General features: G+C 36.9%; 1 protein-coding gene across 1 annotated transcript; it reads left to right on the top strand.

The window, feature by feature from the left end:
- Positions 1-223: 223 nt before the first annotated feature.
- Positions 224-16445, top strand: LOC139973194 (uncharacterized). Its single transcript, XM_071979695.1, has 5 exons — positions 224-1037; positions 3764-5333; positions 7887-8303; positions 8770-8908; positions 9719-16445. Exons 2-5 carry the CDS (start codon positions 5255-5257, stop codon positions 10161-10163), a joined length of 1080 nt encoding a protein of 359 aa, XP_071835796.1. The 5' UTR covers positions 224-1037; positions 3764-5254; the 3' UTR covers positions 10164-16445.
- The last annotated feature ends 3758 nt before the right edge of the window (positions 16446-20203 follow it).

Here is a 20203-nt window from a genome sequence, read left to right as displayed (position 1 = left end):
GAGTAAAATATCGCTTTAAATTGGGCACTGTAATGGAGTAATAGCGATATCTTTCGCAAACCAATCTGCAGCTAAATGACAATACAAATTATTGGGAAAATGTACGAGGTCGCGCTAATCGTGAATTTTCACGGTCGCCAAATAGCGAGTACTTGAATATTTGTCGAGGCATGAAAACCTCTAAGACATGATTTCTCATGGTAGAAACCATGGATACTTTTCATACATGGTATATGGAGTTGCCATATTGAGTACAAGAATCAAGTTGCTTGTGAGGTCAAATCTCATTTGAGGTCACCAGAGGTCAAACTATAAAACCCTTTTCATGATATCTAACGTTGGGAATCGTGGATACTTCTCATACTTGTTTTCGGTGGAGATGTGTATTGCCACGTACAGTAGACTGACCTGTGTTTATCATGCCATCGTGTAATTGTATATCAAAATAGTGGTTCGGGCCATTTATATTGAAACAGCTATTTCTGGTTAACAAGCAGAAGTCTAAGTGCTGTGAATTCATCGAAACCTCAATGCATTTTGCATTCTGGTTTAAGGTTGATCAGGATATATCTTGTCTTTATTCAAGCCTCCTTCGTATAGACCAGGCAGGCAGGCAGGTGTGTGATGCTCTTTAAATTGAATGTGACTTCGTTTCTATTGTCAAAACGAAATGCTACCGCGTGGAAATGTTTATATTTGAGCTTATTATGCTTGTGTTGAATTAGTCTAGGGAATACAAAGTGTCGGTGGGTACATGACCCTACGAACTCAACTTTGTGTAAAGGTTGTTTACTCTCGAGTTAAATAGTAGATGGAGTTTGACCTTTTGGGTGTCAAAAGAAGAACACTTTAGTATACGCACGTATAATATTGCCTGTCGTGCAGGGAAGGGTTTCCCTAAACACTTATTTTATTGCAATAACACAGTGTGTCGTACGGTTAGTTATTCCAGCTGCGGCTGTCGGGGAAAATAGTTTCGAATGATTACAAGATATACTGAGAGGGATACATGTTACTTGTTTCAAGCTGCCTGGCATGTAAGTGTTACCCTTAGCGTGTGTATATATACGTGTGTGTGTAGGCCTATAAGCAGCCTTATATATTTTCATAAGGATTAATAACAAAGGACAATTGAGCACTATATAGGTAAAGGGATATTATGTATCAGTGTTGTCCGAATCTGAATGTCCGTATAATAAATAGATGACAAATATGGAGATTGGTAGGAATTGTCACGGCTCAAGGCTAGAAAGTGTATATCCTAAGCAATAATGGACTATAGAGATCTCTGCCCCAATTTGAATATATTATTGTAATTTGTTCGGTAAGACTTTAGTATAGCATATTACATACATACTGCCTCACCGTATGATTAGCGAATGTTAGCACAATCCAACATAGCCTAGGCCAATATACAACTTATGTATGTTTTTACATGAATTACGATGACCGACGCGTTGTTTGCTAGTTCTTATAAACAAGCGGGCGGAAATCAGCTATAAATAGCTATTTGTAGTACTTTTGTGTCTAGTACAACGAAGGGATTGTGTTTTATCCTACCACGAGAAAAACACAATTAACTTGCATGCATGGTTAGGTTGTTGCATAAAATACAACTAAGGTCATTTTTCTTTGATTGGTATATTCTCTTGTGATTGATATTCTATTGATAACATATCTAACTGTATAGCCTATATGACTATGACTATGTTTCTGTATTACAATTAATACCTGCAGCTGTAACGCAATCTGTGCGAGAATAATCATGCTTGACTAATGTTAAAGGCGTACGCAGGTTAGGCTATGAAAAAATGTATGGGTGTAGGCCTATGTGTGAGAGTAAAGGCTAATACTAACTAGTAACCAACAGTAATCTGTTACTGGTGGTCAATGGGCGATATAAATCCCCAATCACATGCGAGTATTTCTGTGACGATATACATTGCCTACATTAAAGCACGTAGCATATAGCTATGTCATTTATTGTGATCAAACATTTATAGTTATGCGTATGCTACTGTACGTGCTTTGATTCGAGGACCTTATTACAGTATTGAAACATGTTATGAAATATGACATTGAAATTGCAAATTTAACACATTAATTTTGATGTAATCGGGAGTCGATTTATTGCTCAAGTTTTAGCTGCAGTCGTTTTTCTTTATATTTTGATTACGTATGATAATGGGGTCCCATCCATGGTTGAAATAGTTGTAATCAATGTTTCATTATGATGAATATACATTAACATCCAGTCATATAAGTAAATTGTTTCCACGTGTTCTATATTCATTTCAGTCTTAAAGAAATATGCAGTTGCTGGTGTAGTCGATGTTTGAAACCACATCTTATTGCCCCATACATGCATTCATCCAAATAAAGTGAAAAGCCTACATAAACTACAATGGTCTATATATGTTGACAACAGAATGGATATCATATTATGTGTAGCTAAAAGTTCGATGAACTTGCTAAGACTAATAAACTCGCTATTACACAAGGGTAGGTTTCTTAAAACGTGAATGACCCATACTGAACACTATACATTAAAGTTATAAGATGCCTTCACACAGAAATTGAGTCCTATTTATAGATAGAGCCAAGTCTATTCAACATAGCCTATTCAGTTCCAATATGGAATCCTAAAATTTGATATAATGTATCAACAAGCTATAAACCCCTATATTTACTGGAATAATATATTACACGTGGTACATGTTGTACTGGAAGGTGTTATAATCACCCTGTGAAATGTATGGTTACACATGTATACTGATAAGATCTTAATGAACAATTCATTAATAAGACGGATGTTTTTGTTTGCTTTTCTATTGCTTGATTACCTATTGATGTTACTACCTGCTAAGTATTAATGGATACTATAGAAATACACATACAGAACTCTACTTGCATTTCTTTATTCTTTCTTTATTCTAGTTTATTAATATCTATCTATCTATCTATATATATATATATATATATATATATATATATATATATATATATATATATGTATTCATTCAATTGAGAATTTGCGTGTTATTGCCATTGACCAGAACGATTCTTGGACAGATAAATCTAGGAAAGGAAAAAAAATTCTGGGAACTAAACTAAAGACCACGGCACCATTCGGTTTAAACATCAGAAACGATCTGCCGTCCCAGATAAACCAAAACAATTCATTTGCAATTACGACGGAATCGGATTAAAATATTCCGAATTTCTAAAACTTCTGCTCAATTCAGCAGAAATCAGTAAGTCGCTTTGACTTTACAACCATGCCAACAATCTTCTCTATAAAATAGTTTCAATTCCTGCTACTCCTTGTCACTTTCGGTGATCATGCACTGAAGAAGAGATAGTTTTGCTCGAAAGCTCTGCAAAAACCAAGCATTGGCTGTTTTACTTCCAATCTCTACCTAATTCAATTATTGTATCTCATTCGAGATCCAGCCTTTCTCTAGATGCAGCATAGTTGTTTAACAGTTTTTCCGTTATTCCTATATATATATATATATATATATATATATATATATATATATATATATATATATATATATATACTCGGATTCTTAAGCTACAATTGGTACTGCAGTAGCTTACTCGAACGTACCCCCCCACCAAAAAAAAATAAATAAAGGGGGGGGGTTTCTGGGTGCAACTTATTGTTTTGTTCTATTTGGTTTCTCACTGTAAGAAAAGTCGTTTAGCTACATATTGTCAACCAGATTAACTGTCTGAATCATTTTCTTTCATTTACCAGGAAAGCCCGTCTTGGTGGTCATTACACTAACAGCAAATTCTAAGAGGGGATATGATGTACTAAGGCCATAGCAGGGAGTCATGGTACCTGACCGACAAATCACAGCCGGACAAAACAAGAATTCTATTTCAGACGAGTTACAACATTTACTATCATAGTGATATTTCTCTTCAGATGCTAATTAGACCCATATTTTTTTATCAAATGACATTACGTAACATTTTGCTTTGAATTTCACCGAAACCATGGAAACTAATGAACACTTGACGAACTTTCGTAGGTGAGATTTAAAACTTTGCAGTTTGATGTAGATCTCAGAATTGTTTATCGCAACTATTGAGAACGATCTTTTGACCAATTTATTGTGGGGATGGATGTTTCCCGGTTGATTAAGCAAGCTTTTGAGGGCGCATACAGTATAATTCACTTATCCTACGTGAATTCTACAACTAATCTATCAAAGGAAAGCTATGCTTCACAGATTCACAATATTAAAATCAGAGCGATCGTAGATCAACGCAAACACTTCACACTTCAGTGTGTAAAGTTCCTAGAGTAAGAAATACGGAATGCCACAGCACCTGTTTACCTTTTCAGTAGAACAACTTGTTGTTTCTCTTGCACGGTAGTTCTTCTGTGTGCAGTTTGCGATAGTAGGCCTACCGTATAACCTATATACAGTAAGCACACCGTAGGGCACGACAGTGTTGCATATACCAGCGATTTAACGGAATTAGTACAGACAGCTATACGAGCGAAGTCTAGCCTGAGAAAGACATTCATATCGCCCCAGTTAAAAGTATAACGTTAAAGGTATATTCCTAGTCAACCATTGGACTATACTGCTCATATAGGCCTAAGTAAGCCGCATGCAAAGCGGAACTGGGTAAACTACGTATAGGACTTTATCACCAGCGTACCACCCAGTGGGAGATATGATTAGCGGAACTGCACTTTTAACCCACATGTCTCAAAAAATTAGTTCAGCAGTTGTGAGAGAAGGGAAAATTATTCGAGAGAAACTTTGATATATTATATGTTTCAGTCTGAGTTGTTTCTGCCCGGAGGACATCGAAAAAAATTTACTTCAGTGACAATATATGTTTATTTACACTTGCTCTACGATATGTGTACATTGCTATAGGCCTATGTCATTAATGTGAGTACACCGACAATTATCTGGCTTTCTAAACTCTTCCGCTCTCTTGAGAATTATTTTGACGGATGTAAACTATTCTTTGACTCACGTCAGTCAGTAAAAAACACTTTTCGACAATTGAATCCCATTTTTTTGTGGTGAGGAACTCAACGTCCACTTTAAATCCCTCTTTCATAGAGAAAACGGATGGATAAAGTTTCAGCAATAACATTTACAGCAGCTTCTAGTTCGGTTACTACAAGCTCATCATATGCCTGTCGATCGACGCAAGGCAAATCGGATATTTGTAAAATTGAGAACTTGATGTACTGAGAGCGCAGTTCTCACACACAATGTGGAGTGCACAAAGGTCAACCACTGCCCACAGGGATCACGGCATCACAGCTGGGTTACTTCTCATTACGGTTCTAGGTAGGTCTCATATCTCATATACAGTACCCTATTAGGTTATGTGCAGTAAAGATCTGTAACATTGCGCAATGTACGTGTGTGTATATGGATGGGTACATGCCGAGTGTTGAGTCGCATGTCTATATAGCTACGTGTATATAAAGTATATTAGTTATACCTTTAAAAGTTGGATCAGTAATATTTATCGATTTATTGAGGATAACAAATATTAATAATCCATAAACAAAGAAAAAATATCAGTTTACACTGTGTGATGGTGTGTATATAGATCCATGTCGACTGTTGACAATATCCTTTTAGACGGATATTTTATTAGTGATATACCTACAAAGTATAAGCAATAAAAAGGCATTGTTCTCATTTCATACCCTCCATTATGCTGTATGCAGTACAAAACGGGAAGCACTATAGTCTTATGCCTATTTCTGTGAGTAGCAATACTAGATAAAGTGATATTAATACTTCATTTTATCTGAAAACTCTTACAAGCTTGGAAAGAAACACACTATATATTGTATAGGCCAACAGTTTATGTATCGTTTTTATGTTATCCATGCATCTCAGTTAAATTTGCCGTATTTAAAAAATGTTAAATTAAATGTCATTATTATCTGTACATAGGAATGAAAAGTTTACAGTGAAACATATATAGCTATAATATTATTCTCTGTTATGAACGGGAATCATTACTATCAAGTAAATGATCGTTGATCCAACGAAGTACTAGACCATGTATAATATGTACATCTGTATGTAGGAGTATTCGAAATATATGTACATGTTGTGGTGAAAACAAGTGTTCTTGCTGTCGCCACATTTAACAAACCTTGCGAGATTCCAGGCAAGTATGGCCATAATCTTTAGTTATATTGCTTTCATTTCTACTCATGGTGGGAATACGAACCGTCTAGGAGCCAGCCGGTGAAGCCTTGCCCGGGCTGCCAGAGGGGTATAGGCCTACGCACTATAGGATATGTTTGAAAATCTGACCCTTTTGATCCTCTTATTCGAAGTGAAAATAATTTAGTACTTGAATATCAATAAATGTGGTTATTCAGTATGTTTGGCAATTATAGGTGACTGCCGCCTGTTGATTTCGCTTGTAGGCATTTTATTACTTTGGAATATGTTCGTGATTGTCTAGTATATGTAGCATGAATACTGTTAGCTGGGTTGCAGCTGCGTATGTATATGGAAGTCCGCCCACCTTCTTTCTAAAGAACTCATAAGAATAACTCTCCAGATGTGAAATATTTTTAAGCCGATCCACCTGTCCGTTTGATCAATCTAAATATTCATTCAGATAGGAGGAAACATGCAAAGAGAAAGTATAGCTGAATTTTTAAGTAGGATACACCTGTAACGTATACATCGAGTTTTTGCAATCGACTTAGGCCTATGTACATAATCAGTTTGTCTCCAAATGGCAGTTTATGTTAGATATTGCTAACTGCTTCCTCAAACCCATTTGTGGTTAACATGCTATAGCCAAAAGTTAATTGTTTATACCGAACGTCGAACATGTTTTTTTTCTCTCCATTCTATTGAAACTGAATGAGCTTATCGTGTATAGTTAACTGTGTCTTCCACAGTCTGGGAACAATGCATGTCTATACCTACACATATAATCAATATTACTTCTACTCGGTTGAAAATCAAACTAGACCGCAAATAATTTACAAACACAAAGCGTCCATCATCATATTCATGCCTTTTTGTAATACATGTTGTTTGGGTGATATGTCGCAGTTTTCAATAAGTGTATTATCGTTGCTAATAAACAGAGATAAACACCATACACTGTCCATCCGTAATTGGAAAAAAATATATATATAATAGAGGCAGTTTCCTTCAGTCACAGCAGACACAATACATGATATATTTAATTAGGGAAAGTGCTGGTATAGCCATTCATGCACTAGGTTTGGGGAAAAAATTGATTGGTGAAGTACAGTACGCACCGGTATGATAGATTTTCCATGTATTAACTCAGGGCGGACTCTGTCAAGCCGATATACTGATTCAGTAAATATATACATACTGAACGTTATCTGACCTTATGTATTTACGGATCATCATTACCATGGTAATGACGTAATACATTTCGCTACGAGATTGCCTGCATGTATATAAGACAATGGCAATTTTTATCAATTATTTGGTATTTTTTGCCTTATGATGTGTGACGTTGCTGGAATAACGCTGGCGCATATGTTGTCTTCTAGTTTGGTAGGATGGATGGATAAACAAATGCGTACAATTGTAAAAGCGAAATGGTACATTCTGAGACATATCGGATTAAAATTAGGTCCATAATTAGTATGCACTCATGATTGTGCACAGCCTATTAACGACCTTAATGTTTTTTTCGGCGAGGGTGGGGGTAATGGGAGGGGGAGGGGGTTAACACACTGTAAGCCCCTTGATCAGTCCATATAATTAACATTTATGCATATACTGTCCTCAGCATGTTGGGGGAATTAATATGGTTATCACGTGACTTAATATTTTTCGTTTTTCATCTACTGTTTATCATTTTTTATTTCTATACAGCTTCAACTTTTGTCTCTACTGAGGCACAGACGGACTCTCCGCAATCCAATTCAGCTCTTCCTTCGGGAACAGACTCACCACACTCAACAATTTTGACGACCGATATATCGTCGCTTCAAGACCCGACGACAACACAATTGGTATCTACTCCAGATGTTGTCATATCTCCGACGAAGCCTCAAAATGAGCCAACGACAAAGCGAGCTACACAAGGCGGAAGCACGGAATCTGCTGGTATCGCCACAACGGAGACATCCATTGAGGATGACGCGGTAGATAACGTCAATCTTGCGACAACGTCTCTACTACCAATCAGTCAAGGCATCGCGACGGATGACGTCAGTCTTACACCAGCAGATGTCTCCATTACAGCTAACATGACTGGAGGATCTGGCCATGATACAACTGAAGATGCTCGTGAGTGGTTCAATTCTCTAATTGAGGCCAAGATCTTAAGTAATTCAGTCAAGTATAACTTGTTAGACGACGCAGTGAAATTCGTGACAAACGTATGTCTTCTTAGTGTTAATGGAAATCGTGGTAATTTGCAATAAATGTTTCTACAAAGTGAACATAAACGGTCACTTGCTCGTAAGCAGGCCGTAGCCAATTGTTTGTTGGAGGGCCACCAACAATTTAGGGAAAAAGGGGCACAATACTCTTGTCCTTTAACTCTTCGGATTTGTACACGTGATGGTGACACAGATGCGGCGGGGAGGGGTCGATAACCTGTACGTGGGACAGGGGGATCACCCCACCCCCTGTGTACCGGTCCTGTACATCAGTGTTTTGATTTATAGCGTATAACGTCGTATCAACTATTCTAAATGGTCAATTCGTTTCTCCAATGTTTCCTTTTCGTTTTTGTCTTTCTTCTCAACAGTTGCCCTGGAGTTTTTGGTCATTATTATAACCACGGTTATAATCATCCTCGCATTACTTATATTGATCGCTGCAATTGTCTTTTATTGCTGTAAGAAGCGCTCCGAGAAACCGTCTCGATTTGTCAAATTTAAGAAGGGGTAAGTCGAATTAATGAAGACAGAAAGCACATTTTCCTTCCGTGTGTGTTTTGCTTTTTCCTTTCCTATTTCTCTTTTTTTTCTGCGTCGTCATCGTTTCATCATAAGGGGATTGTATTTGGTCTATAAAGTGCACAATTTCAGACGAATCATATTTTTCTTTCTGTCTTTTTTTCGAAAGAAAATTCTTGACGGTAGGTTTACCTCGTATGAATCAGCAAGAGAATATTCTCTGTGTTAACTTTTAAGTTGTAATTTATTCGGAATTTTGTCTTTATTAATATTATTTTAATATTTACGAAATTAGTATAGTCTTATAGATTGCCAGAATCGATTTTTAATGTTGGCCAATCTATTTACTGAAAGGATGCCCGGTATGTTTGCATGCTATGGTCAAAATATTTGCGATATTTGTTGCATTATCCTTCAGACCATGTCCCGATTTAAGAGTAGGGTCCAACAAGTGTTTCTTTTCTTATGGTCAAATTAGTATATAATTGGATTTTCATTGAAATGTCGGGGCACCATGACAATTTTTCAGCATTTAATGGGCAATTTTGGATACTTCGAAAGGGCATCAAGGTAGTGAAAAAAAGCGCGAAAAAGAAATGACAGAAAACATGTAATTTATCAGCTTGTTCCTTTCGCACCTTTGTGAAAGCATATGTTCAGACGCCCGGCAATAATTCGAATGTTTAATGAACAAGATTAGGAAAACCCTAACTTGATCTAGTCAAGTTATAGACGAGATACCCATAGTTGAAATGTTGATATAATCTCCAATAATTCTCTTGATTGCTTTCTTTTCAGGAGAGGAAAGTACGACAAAATGGATCTGGAGATGGGCAACACTCTACCGAGAAACGATCCAGGTGGAGGAGCTTGGATCTTTAAGGCTAATGACGGTATCGACGAACAAGAATTAGAACCGATGAACCTTGACCTCAGAACTACGCATTTAACGAACGATAACTATGACCCAGAGGTTAACGGTAATATAGACATATCGCCCTCTATTTCTGATTATCATTCGGGGACCAACCATGGGCTAGTAGCAACCTTGGAGTTGGACGATGATGATAATGATCTCAATGTTAATCCCATGTACGCCTCACCAGGATTGTCCGCTAGTCACGGCTCCACCAAAGATTCTGGTATCCATGGTTCCGGAAGTGACGAATTAGGAGATCCTGATAGGAGCATTCGCTCAGACAATGATCTTCAATCGTTCGCAGACGATACTGTGGAACTTTAATGGAAAAGTAACATAGTTACACGGTGGAGTTTCTGACCAACCGCTTCCTGGTAAAACGAAACCGAATGGAGTTAAGGGAACAGTAAATACCCGGATGACAGTGTTAGGAAAGCATTTGCATTACAACATTGTCTGTATGTCGACATTGCCAGTCTGTCGACTGTGTTTGTATGACGACAGTTGTTTCATGACGGCAGTGTCGCATGGCAGGAGTGCAATGTATGGCAACAGTGTAATGTATGACGACAATATCTGTTTGACAACATTGTCTATATAACGACATTGTTAATGTGACGATAGTGAATACATGATAACAGTGTTCGTATGAGGAGAGAGTTTGTACGAAGAGAGTGTCGTATGGCGAGGGTGTTTGTATGACAGCAGTACTTCCATTGAAGACGGTGTTTATGTGATGACAGTGTCGTGTGACGAGAATGTTTGTATGAAAATAGTGTTTACAGGAAGACGGTGTTTACATGACGACAGTGAATACATGATGACAGCGGAGAGGCAGTTTCGTATGACGAGGGTGTTTGCATTAAGAGAGCGTTTACATGACGACCGTATTTATGTGACGATATTACATGTTTATATGACGACAGCACGTGTTGACATGACGATAGTGTTTATATGACCATAGTGAATACATGACGACACTGTATGTATGACGACCATGTTATAAGGCGACAGTGTCGTATGACGAGCATTTTGTTCTTGAGACAGTGTTTGTATGATGATTGTATGTAAATGAAATATAGCGAAAGCACAAGGACGCTGATTTTAAGGCGATAGTGTCATTTCACATGAGATGTTGTATGTAGACTGTATTCATGACGACAGTGTTTATATGACGATAATGAATAATTATGGGTGTTTGTATAAAGTCAATGTCTTAATGTCGACAACGTCTCTATGTCGGCATGTATGTCGATAGTGTCTGTAACATGACCATGTCTGTAAGTCGACAACGTCTGTAAGTCGACAACGTCTCTATGTTGGCACTGTATGGATCGATGGTGTCTGTAACATGACCATGTCTGTAAGTCGACACCGTCTCTATGTTGGCACTGTATGGATCGATGGTGTCTGTAACATGACCATGTATGTAAGTCGACAACGTCTCTATGTTGGCACTGTATGGATCGATGGTGTCTGTAACATGACCATGTCTGTAAGTCGACAACGTCTCTATGTTGGCACTGTATGGATCGATGGTGTCTGTAACATGACCATGTCTGTAAGTCGACACCGTCTCTATGTTGGCACTGTATGGATCGATGGTGTCTGTAACATGACCATGTATGTAAGTCGACAACGTCTCTATGTTGGCACTGTATGGATCGATGGTGTCTGTAACATGACCATGTCTGTAAGTCGACAACGTCTCTATGTCGGCACTGTATGGATCGATGGTGTCTGTAACATGACCATGTCTGTAAGTCGACAACGTCTCTATGTCGGCACTGTATGGATCGATGGTGTCTGTAACATGACCATGTCTGTAAGTCGACAACGTCTCTATGTTGGCACTGTATGGATCGATGGTGTCTGTAACATTACCATGTCTTGGGTCGACAACGTCTCTATGTCGGCACTGTATGGATCGATGGTGTCTGTAACATGACCATGTCTGTAAGTCGACAACGTCTCTATGTCGGCATGTATGTCGATAGTGTCTGTCACATGACAATGTCTGTAAGTCGACAACGTCTCTATGTTGGCACTGTATGGATCGATAGTGTCTGTAACATGACAATGTGTGTATGACGACAGTGTTTGTATGACTAGTATTTCTGAGTGATGGAGATTACTGTAGGATGCCACGTCTATGAAGACTTTGTTTGGTGGACGCCGATCAATTCTTCGATGAAGTTGTCTATGTTAGCCAAGTCTTAAAAAGAGTTTGGCATGTCTTCCAGAGGAAGATTTGAACCGAGCAATTAGCCTTCTATTGATCTGTCGTAAAACTTGTGGTAAAACAGAAGCAGGTTAGTGGAAAGATTCTCTGTGTTAGGTACAAGTCAAGACACGCGATGTGTTTCTTGCTATTTTGATCGATCATTCTGCAAATCTATTGCTATAATATTTATGTTTACGAACGTTTTCTGAAAGAATTTACTGAATGTTTCAAGCTCAGGATACATAATGTAGAATAGAGAACATCGATTGCATTATTAACGACAGACACTTGCCACACGTGACTGTTACACAAAGATAGTGAACTGAAAGGGCACTGTCGATGTTAATGGTTGTGCAAAAAAATAAGCAAAATAAGTTCAAAGTTGAGTATCGACGACAAATGAAGCAGAAAAATATAAAAAAAACGGAGAAGGATAACAAAAGAAAAAAAATAAGAGAATGCCTTATGCAATCCAAAGGATATTGAAATATTATTTTCTTTTGCCACTGAGAAAGTACAAGTGTTGACGTAGAGTGCGCAAATTTTTCTTTGACTATTCTTATGGTTAGTTAGTGCCATGTTTAATTGTTTATATATAGTTTATAATGATCAGTAATGTGTGTTATCTAACCATAAACAACACTTCATGAGTGAAGGATTTTACTTTACGTCTCTTTGACCTTACGGTGAAAATAGAAATTGTAGGTATATTGCTAGAAGAACGAAGTGTGATCGTGTTTAACCGTTTATTCAAATGTATTTAAATAGAGGTGGCTTTTTTTAAAAATATTTTTTCATCTTGGTCATAAACTTCGTTTTGTTAAACTTCAAAATGTTATTTCGATGACTGATATTAATTTCTTGAAAAATTCTTTTTTTGGGGGGGGGGGGAGGGGGAGGGGATGGGGATTTTCTGAATCGTTCAAACCCATTTCATCATATGTAGTTTGAATAGTTTCAATTTGGTGATATTTTGTGAATGTATCTGTCCTTAGACCTGAATGTAACTACAACTCCATGTGGTTGTATATAACTTCATGACTTGACGACAGCAGAGTGAATGATGTTATGATGGTAAGTAATATGTAACTGATTCATTGTTTCTCTTAATAATGTTTAACTCGCTCATCCGCAGAGGAAATTATATTTCTATTGACAAGTTTCGTTTCGGCGACATTCTGAATATAGAGAACATTAACAGGTAGTCAGACATTTCAAATGTATCACATCTCCAGGATTAAAGGAAATGTAAGCATTTGAAAGTACATCTACCGCGATGACGTCATAGACAATCTACTGTAATCCATTTGTTGGAAGAATTCAGGGTTAAGCTGTACAATATTTAAAATATGTCACAGTCAATCAACCATATATCGAGTTAGCGACAAGATATTGAAATGGGCTGTTAAACTAACAGTGTGGTCTACTATACGTTTCACAATAACTGCTTAAAGATAGGTATTGCGTTGTCTGCCACCGAACATATAACATGTTATTCATAAACGGACGGGATATTTTAGAGAATAATGCAAACATATATGGGATAGAGAATTTCAGGATAATATACCATACTGATTCTATTTATAGTGTTATTCTCTATGACTACCGTACTGTTAGTACACATTTATTGAATGAGATTCGTCTTCTTGGCAATGTCATAGGTGAAAGACATAAAGAATATATATATATATATATATATATTTATATATAGATATATATATATATATATATATATATATATAGATATATATATTTAGATATATATATAGATATATATATACACATATATTATTCATACCATTCCCTTTCACATTTTCGGAGGTTAGGAAGAGAGTGAACTGACATTGAAACTGAAGCCCTCACCTTGCACTGAACGATATTTTTCTGGCTATCATAGACCCCGTGTAGCAAGAGGTAAACAAAAAGCATATTGACGACTTGGGCATTATGTATAAATAAACAGATATAATATACAAATAACAGTTTTAAAGAGGGAAATGTGTTATGCAGTGTAGGTCAGAGTATACACGAAATCAGGTATTACTTTTAGGAGAAGTATTTACATTAATATTAAATTAAAAAACGACGTGAGGGATATTTATAGAAACTACCACATATAATTGATTTATATATATTTATTTATAACATTGCTTTAACCAGCAAGTTAATATTCAATTTGTACAGAATCTTCAGTTGTTTATTGTTTTCATAATTCTTATTTGTTTGTTTGCCAATGATTTTCGAGAATGGTTTGGTCAAATTGATAAAGATGATGTTATGTTGTTGTACCTAAATGTATTGTATTCGCATAGAGAACGCCTAATAACAAATATGTGTTCTTTGAGGTAAATATTACGTAGTGCCCATGTTGTGTGATAGTGTCAGATTACATCTTCGCATTCCAAAATCCAATTTTGAGCAGTGACCCTTTCGACACTTTCAGGAAAAGTATCACTCAAATATCATCAAGATCATTCGCTGCATTGAGTCTTGTTTATTCAAATCATTATCTAATTGGTTAAAACGTTCAAAGAAGTTCGACACGGTATGTCTTTACAAAGTTCAATGACACATTGGAGAACGCCCATAAGTGGGTTTAAATATCATTTAGCTTTCATGTAATTTTCTTTATTCTTTATTCTTTTTTATAACTGTTGTTTATTTGTTATTATGAAACTATAGTCATTATTTCATGGACACGTCATAAAATGTAAGAATAGTAGGAGAAAGGGTATAGATATGTATTGTATTCAATATTAAAAAAAATAGTTGGCTCGAAATTGCCTGCCTTTTAATGGTCTAAGTTGTGATCGTGAGTTATTTGTGTTAATAAAGTAACTATATGACACTTCCGTTATTAATTCTATTGTTAGATATGAAACGGATTGACTATACTAATAGTGAACACAATATGCTGTATAGTTTATATTCTTACATTTGGTTTTTGATGAAGAGAATTGGTGCTTTGTTGCATTTATTTCATCTCGTATTATGTTTGCATTAATAAACGATGCTGTTTTTTTTTCAGCACACAGTTTGGGTTGACCAAGCTTCATACAAGTTTCATATTCAACGCATTTAGGGCTTTAATTTGCGAACGTCAAACTTAAAACAACAATTTTAAATGCACTAAATCTATAAAAAAAAAGCCAATATAATAGGTTGTACAGATTCCTCGTAAATTGACTGTTCTGTATATTGAGATCTGAAAATGTTTTATTATGTATGATATGTTTGTTGGCTTAATCATGGGACGTCTTCTTTCCTCTATCAATTTCTTCTCAAAATTGTATTCGATCAGCTAGTTAAGGACAATTTTCTCGTGGTCGTACCACTCTATGCTAGTCTCATGTATCGTGCTTCAAAAGTATACATAGTATGAACAGTTACTACACATTATCTGATTGAAACATGATATTCATACTTTCCATACTGCCACTGTACAGTGAGTATACATTGAAGCATGATATGAAACTAAAACCTACAGGAAAAGAATTGTCGAAACTTGGTGCAGGCAATCAAGTAATGCTTTATCAGATTTTCATTCCAGTGAATATGGTATTCCATCATTCAATGATGCTTTAAAAAATATATGCATTTATTTCATTTATACTTCCATTGTGTTTTTTTTTTCGTAAAACATTACACGTAGAGCTAAATTCATCATTTTTTCTCTTTGCGAAATGTATTGATTTCTATCATTCATGTTAATGGATCAAAAGTAGGAGGGCAGCTTGCAACTATACAGCATTTTGGTTTTCGTTGTTTAATTAAAGTTGAGTTAACCGTGTTGTGTTATCTTCATGATTTATACCTTTGAATTGGAAAACATAATTGTACAAGACTAACCCGGTCCAAAATACTTTGATTTCCACTCTCGTTAATTTATAAGTAAATTCAATTGTTAAAAAGTATGGGTTATTTTTCTAGGAGAGTATATCTGGCCAGCTTTAAATCTACGATTTTCGAAATTGTTAAAAATATCTACACCAATATTCGTTTTATGCATGTTTCACATCAGTATATCCCATTCAAACACCATTTTACGTTGACAAATTTTCAGCCTTTTCAAGAAAAAAATAATACCTGGGGCCGGTAAATAAGCCTTTATGTTAAGCTGACTTCTGGCTTGTTTATATAGCTAGATTAGATAGTCCAGTCGTTTCGATTGATGTGCTTCTGATGATGAAATGATCATTTCTAAAACTCCTTGTTGATCATTTAAGCAAACATTTTGTGGAGTTAAAGTTAGTAAAGTGCCAATCACAATGTGCACACGTGCATACGTATGTTGCTGCGTATGTTGCTTCCCTGCTTTTAGCAATCGTTGTCTTCCTGATTCAAGGCGACTGTTGTAGTCATTGTAAACTTTTTATATCCCTCCCTAAAAAAAAATTCTAGGAATTATTCTACAAATAGAAAAAAAAGAAAAAAAAAATATATATAGGCCTATATATATATATAGGCCTATATATATAGGCCTATATATATAGGCCTATATATATATATATATATTTTTTTTTTGAAACGTACAATTCTATCGATTTATTTATGTTTCATATTTTAGGTACAGTGTAGTAAATGATTTGCAATGCATGTCTTACAATATTGACAGTTTAAGACTATATTGGAGTAGCTACAAAGTTTTAAGCAATCTGCAGGGTTGTAGGGTATACGCATTATGCAATCATATATTAATTAAAGAGCAAAGAAGAAACAGAGCCCGGTAGAAACTACATTTCCCAGAGATTTAACAAAGAAATATTAAACAAGAGAAAGTAAGGTTATATAGACCGTTACAAAACACTGGTGTATGTCTATGTTTTATTTGTCGATATACACTTCATCCAACATAACGCTTTTGTTATAGTAATCGCAAGGTACTCGGTCTACGAGCTGCGGTACTTATTCGGAATCGTTATTACTCGGAAGTAGTCGGATCAAAGTACTCCATGCAGTATATAACATTGAACATAGAAACTTAACATAGCGTTCCCAATAAGGGTATTAACTATAAACAGTGTATCGTGTTTGGTCGCAAATTTTTGGCAAAATTATCGATTGTGATTATTCAAAATAACCCCGCCCTATCACTCAAATGTCCCCATTCATCAAATGTCCCCATCCCTCAAATGTCTTCATCAATTTCATCGCATGTGATTCAATTGAAAAAAAAAAAACTTTCTAAAAGCTGACTTACAGACTTTGTCATCTGGGTCCTGTTTCACAAAGCACTAAGTCGCGTCTTAGTGGTCTTAAGACACGTCTTAGTGAAGAACAGTTTTGTGAAACCGAGATCCAAACAGTACTTTACCGAGACGCATCTTAGTGTAAGTCGAGTCCTCACAGCACTAAGTCCTGTGTGCGTAAGTCGAGTTATGTGAAACAGGCCCCAGGTCACCCAGGTCACCAGTTTCACAAAACTGTTCTTCACTAAGACGTGTCTTAAGACCACTAAGACGCGACTTAGTGCTTTGTGAAACAGGCCCCTGGTGACCTCAAATGACATTTCTTTTCCGTAGAAAGCACAAGGAATATTGTACTTATAAGCTGCATATACATACCAAGGATAAAGCTGATCCAAAGCATAACTTTATCTGTCCGTAATGTAAATGCAAAATTTTAGATTGTTTTCAATAGTTGCAATATTTATCATTCGTTTATCTCATAAAGTACGTGACTAATGAAGCTAATTGTCTTTCCATTTTCATTTAAATATGCTAACTGAATATTAATTGCGAGCAATTACTGATATAGTTAACTCGATTATCAAAATTCCCTCTCCCAGACACTTTCGCATGAAATGTTAATCAAAATATTCTTTGAAAAACTTCTGCACACTATTGATTTTTTTGTTCAGTATGTGTTATGAAACATTGGTATGAGATTTCAATGTGGGCAGAGTAAAGGTTTTTTTTTTTAATATCAGAATTATAACTGAATTATAGAGTTGTTTAATCGCATATGAGTCAATTTAAGTCAACTTGAGGCGCATATGAGTCAACTTGTAACAGCGGGGTTTTCAGACTTGGATATGTGGTGACCAGGTGCGTATTCAGGGGGGGGGGCGTTGGAGGCGCGCGCCCCCCGGGGTAAGGAAAAGAGGAAAGAAAAAAGAGAAGCAAAAAGGGAAAAGGAGGGGGAAAAAAGAAAAGGAGGAGAGGAAGGAAGGGAAAAGAAAAAGAAAAAAGAGAGAAAAAGGAGAAAAGTAGGGAGTAGAAGATAGCCAAGACCTCGGGAAGAGAAAGAGGAACAGTCATAGTTAAAGCGCTGATCCCTATTATATACACATGGTAGCCAGTGACAGATCGAGGATTACGGAGGGGGTTTGCGCCTCACCCTATCCCTTACACCGACAACTCCATTTTTGACGTTGCCATTTTTCCTCTCTCACTAATGTATCTATATAAATACTATATATGGTCTATCATAACGCGTGTGTGTGTATGGACGCGTTAAACAATTGTACAATTGTGCTATATGGAACCAACTGTGGCTGGTCTTGAACTCGACCGAGTCATCGGGGAACATGACGCATTTCGGGAAGGGGGCGACCGCCCCCCCCCCCCGAGCAAATTTTCTTTATGACATCGCTAGTAATTTCAAAATAGACAATGCTTAGATGCAACTTACAAGGCCTGGGAAGTGTCATTTCAGCGATCTGGGAGGCATTTTCGGCCAAAATTTTTAGTGAACGCTTCGCGCCAACACATGGTGGCGCTTCGCTTAGATAGTTTGCCTACAGGCTTCGCCCCTCTCTTGGCAATTACTCGCTACACGCCATTCGAATTTGTAAAGCAAAGAGCAGATATAACATCATATCAGTGAGCATTGAATGCATGTTCCACGATGAACAGCCTCAAAAACTGTCTTTGTGTGTAGTCAAAGGCGTAGGAGCCCAATTGGATTTGGGGGCTGTAATGACTTGCCCGTAAAAAAGCCAAAATTTTTCAAGCGCGAAGCGCGCGTTCAACATATCGATGCCAATATCATATAAGCAAGCATGGGTCATTACATTGCATGGCATCGTTTACCGTACGGTCCGTGAAAGTTGCACAGTATACCGCCGGATGCTAATGTAAACAACCAAATGTCTTATGTAGATGGAGAAAAAGCATACAGATCCATTTATGTCAAAACTCTCTTTCACAGTAGTAATGTCGGCCGAGCTTAGAACTTTATTTTAATTACCAAGGAGATCATTTTTAAGCTATTCATTGCTATTTATTTTTCTTTCAGTAGGTGCCCGAAAAAATGGTTGCGGGGGGGGGGGGGGGGCTACAGCCCCCGCCTCCTACGGGACCTACGCCTATGTGTGTAGTGTTCGGTTTGATATACCTGATATCGGAAATATCTGCTATTTTTAATTCCCTTCAACCAAGTTTCATAATAGCCATTATAAGAGGAAAATTTCCTCACCAACATTCTTCATAATACTTTCCTCTACTCGTGCAATTTTGACCTGTCTGTTAGGGGTTCCAGGAGGTTTTTCTATATTGGTTGTCCATAGATTGAATTTTGTGCAACATTATGGGTATGTTTAAAAGTGATTTTATTCACGAGAAATGGGAATTTTCAAATTCTCAACAAATAATGGGCTTAAAACCTTGAAAAGTGGGGCTTTCGGATATTGTGGGCCGTGACGTAGAATTACCTACAAAAGCAATGATCCATAGGACATGCAATCAGGTCGAACATGATGTGTGACTGGTGACAATCTTCAAAAAGGTTATGGATGGAAAAAAAAACTTTTGGGAAATACTTGATTCTCAGGCAAAAGTGCACATCTGGTTGGTCATTTTCAAGACCGAGAAGTGCCATTTCCGGTGATCTGGGGGGGGGGGGGGGTATCAAAACCAGAAATTTTCTTGTACGTTCCGCGCCAACCGATGGTGGCGCTCCGCTTAGATAGTAATTCGCGCCCCCCGGGTTAGAAAATCCTGGATACGCGCCTGGTGACCTCAAATGACATTCCTTTCTGCAGAAAGCAATGGAACTTACACGTACAACCCGCAACTGTATACCAAGTAGGCCTATACATTTGATCCAAGCTTTACTTTTCAGTTATAGTGTTAACAAACTATACATTCCTTGGCCTCGGGTGACCAATGATATTGTAAATTCAAACTAAACCCAGCGT

This window comes from Apostichopus japonicus, chromosome 9 (assembly GCF_037975245.1).
Source record: "Apostichopus japonicus isolate 1M-3 chromosome 9, ASM3797524v1, whole genome shotgun sequence".
NCBI lineage: Eukaryota > Metazoa > Echinodermata > Holothuroidea > Aspidochirotida > Stichopodidae > Apostichopus > Apostichopus japonicus.
This window is presented reverse-complemented; position numbering and strand designations above follow the sequence as displayed.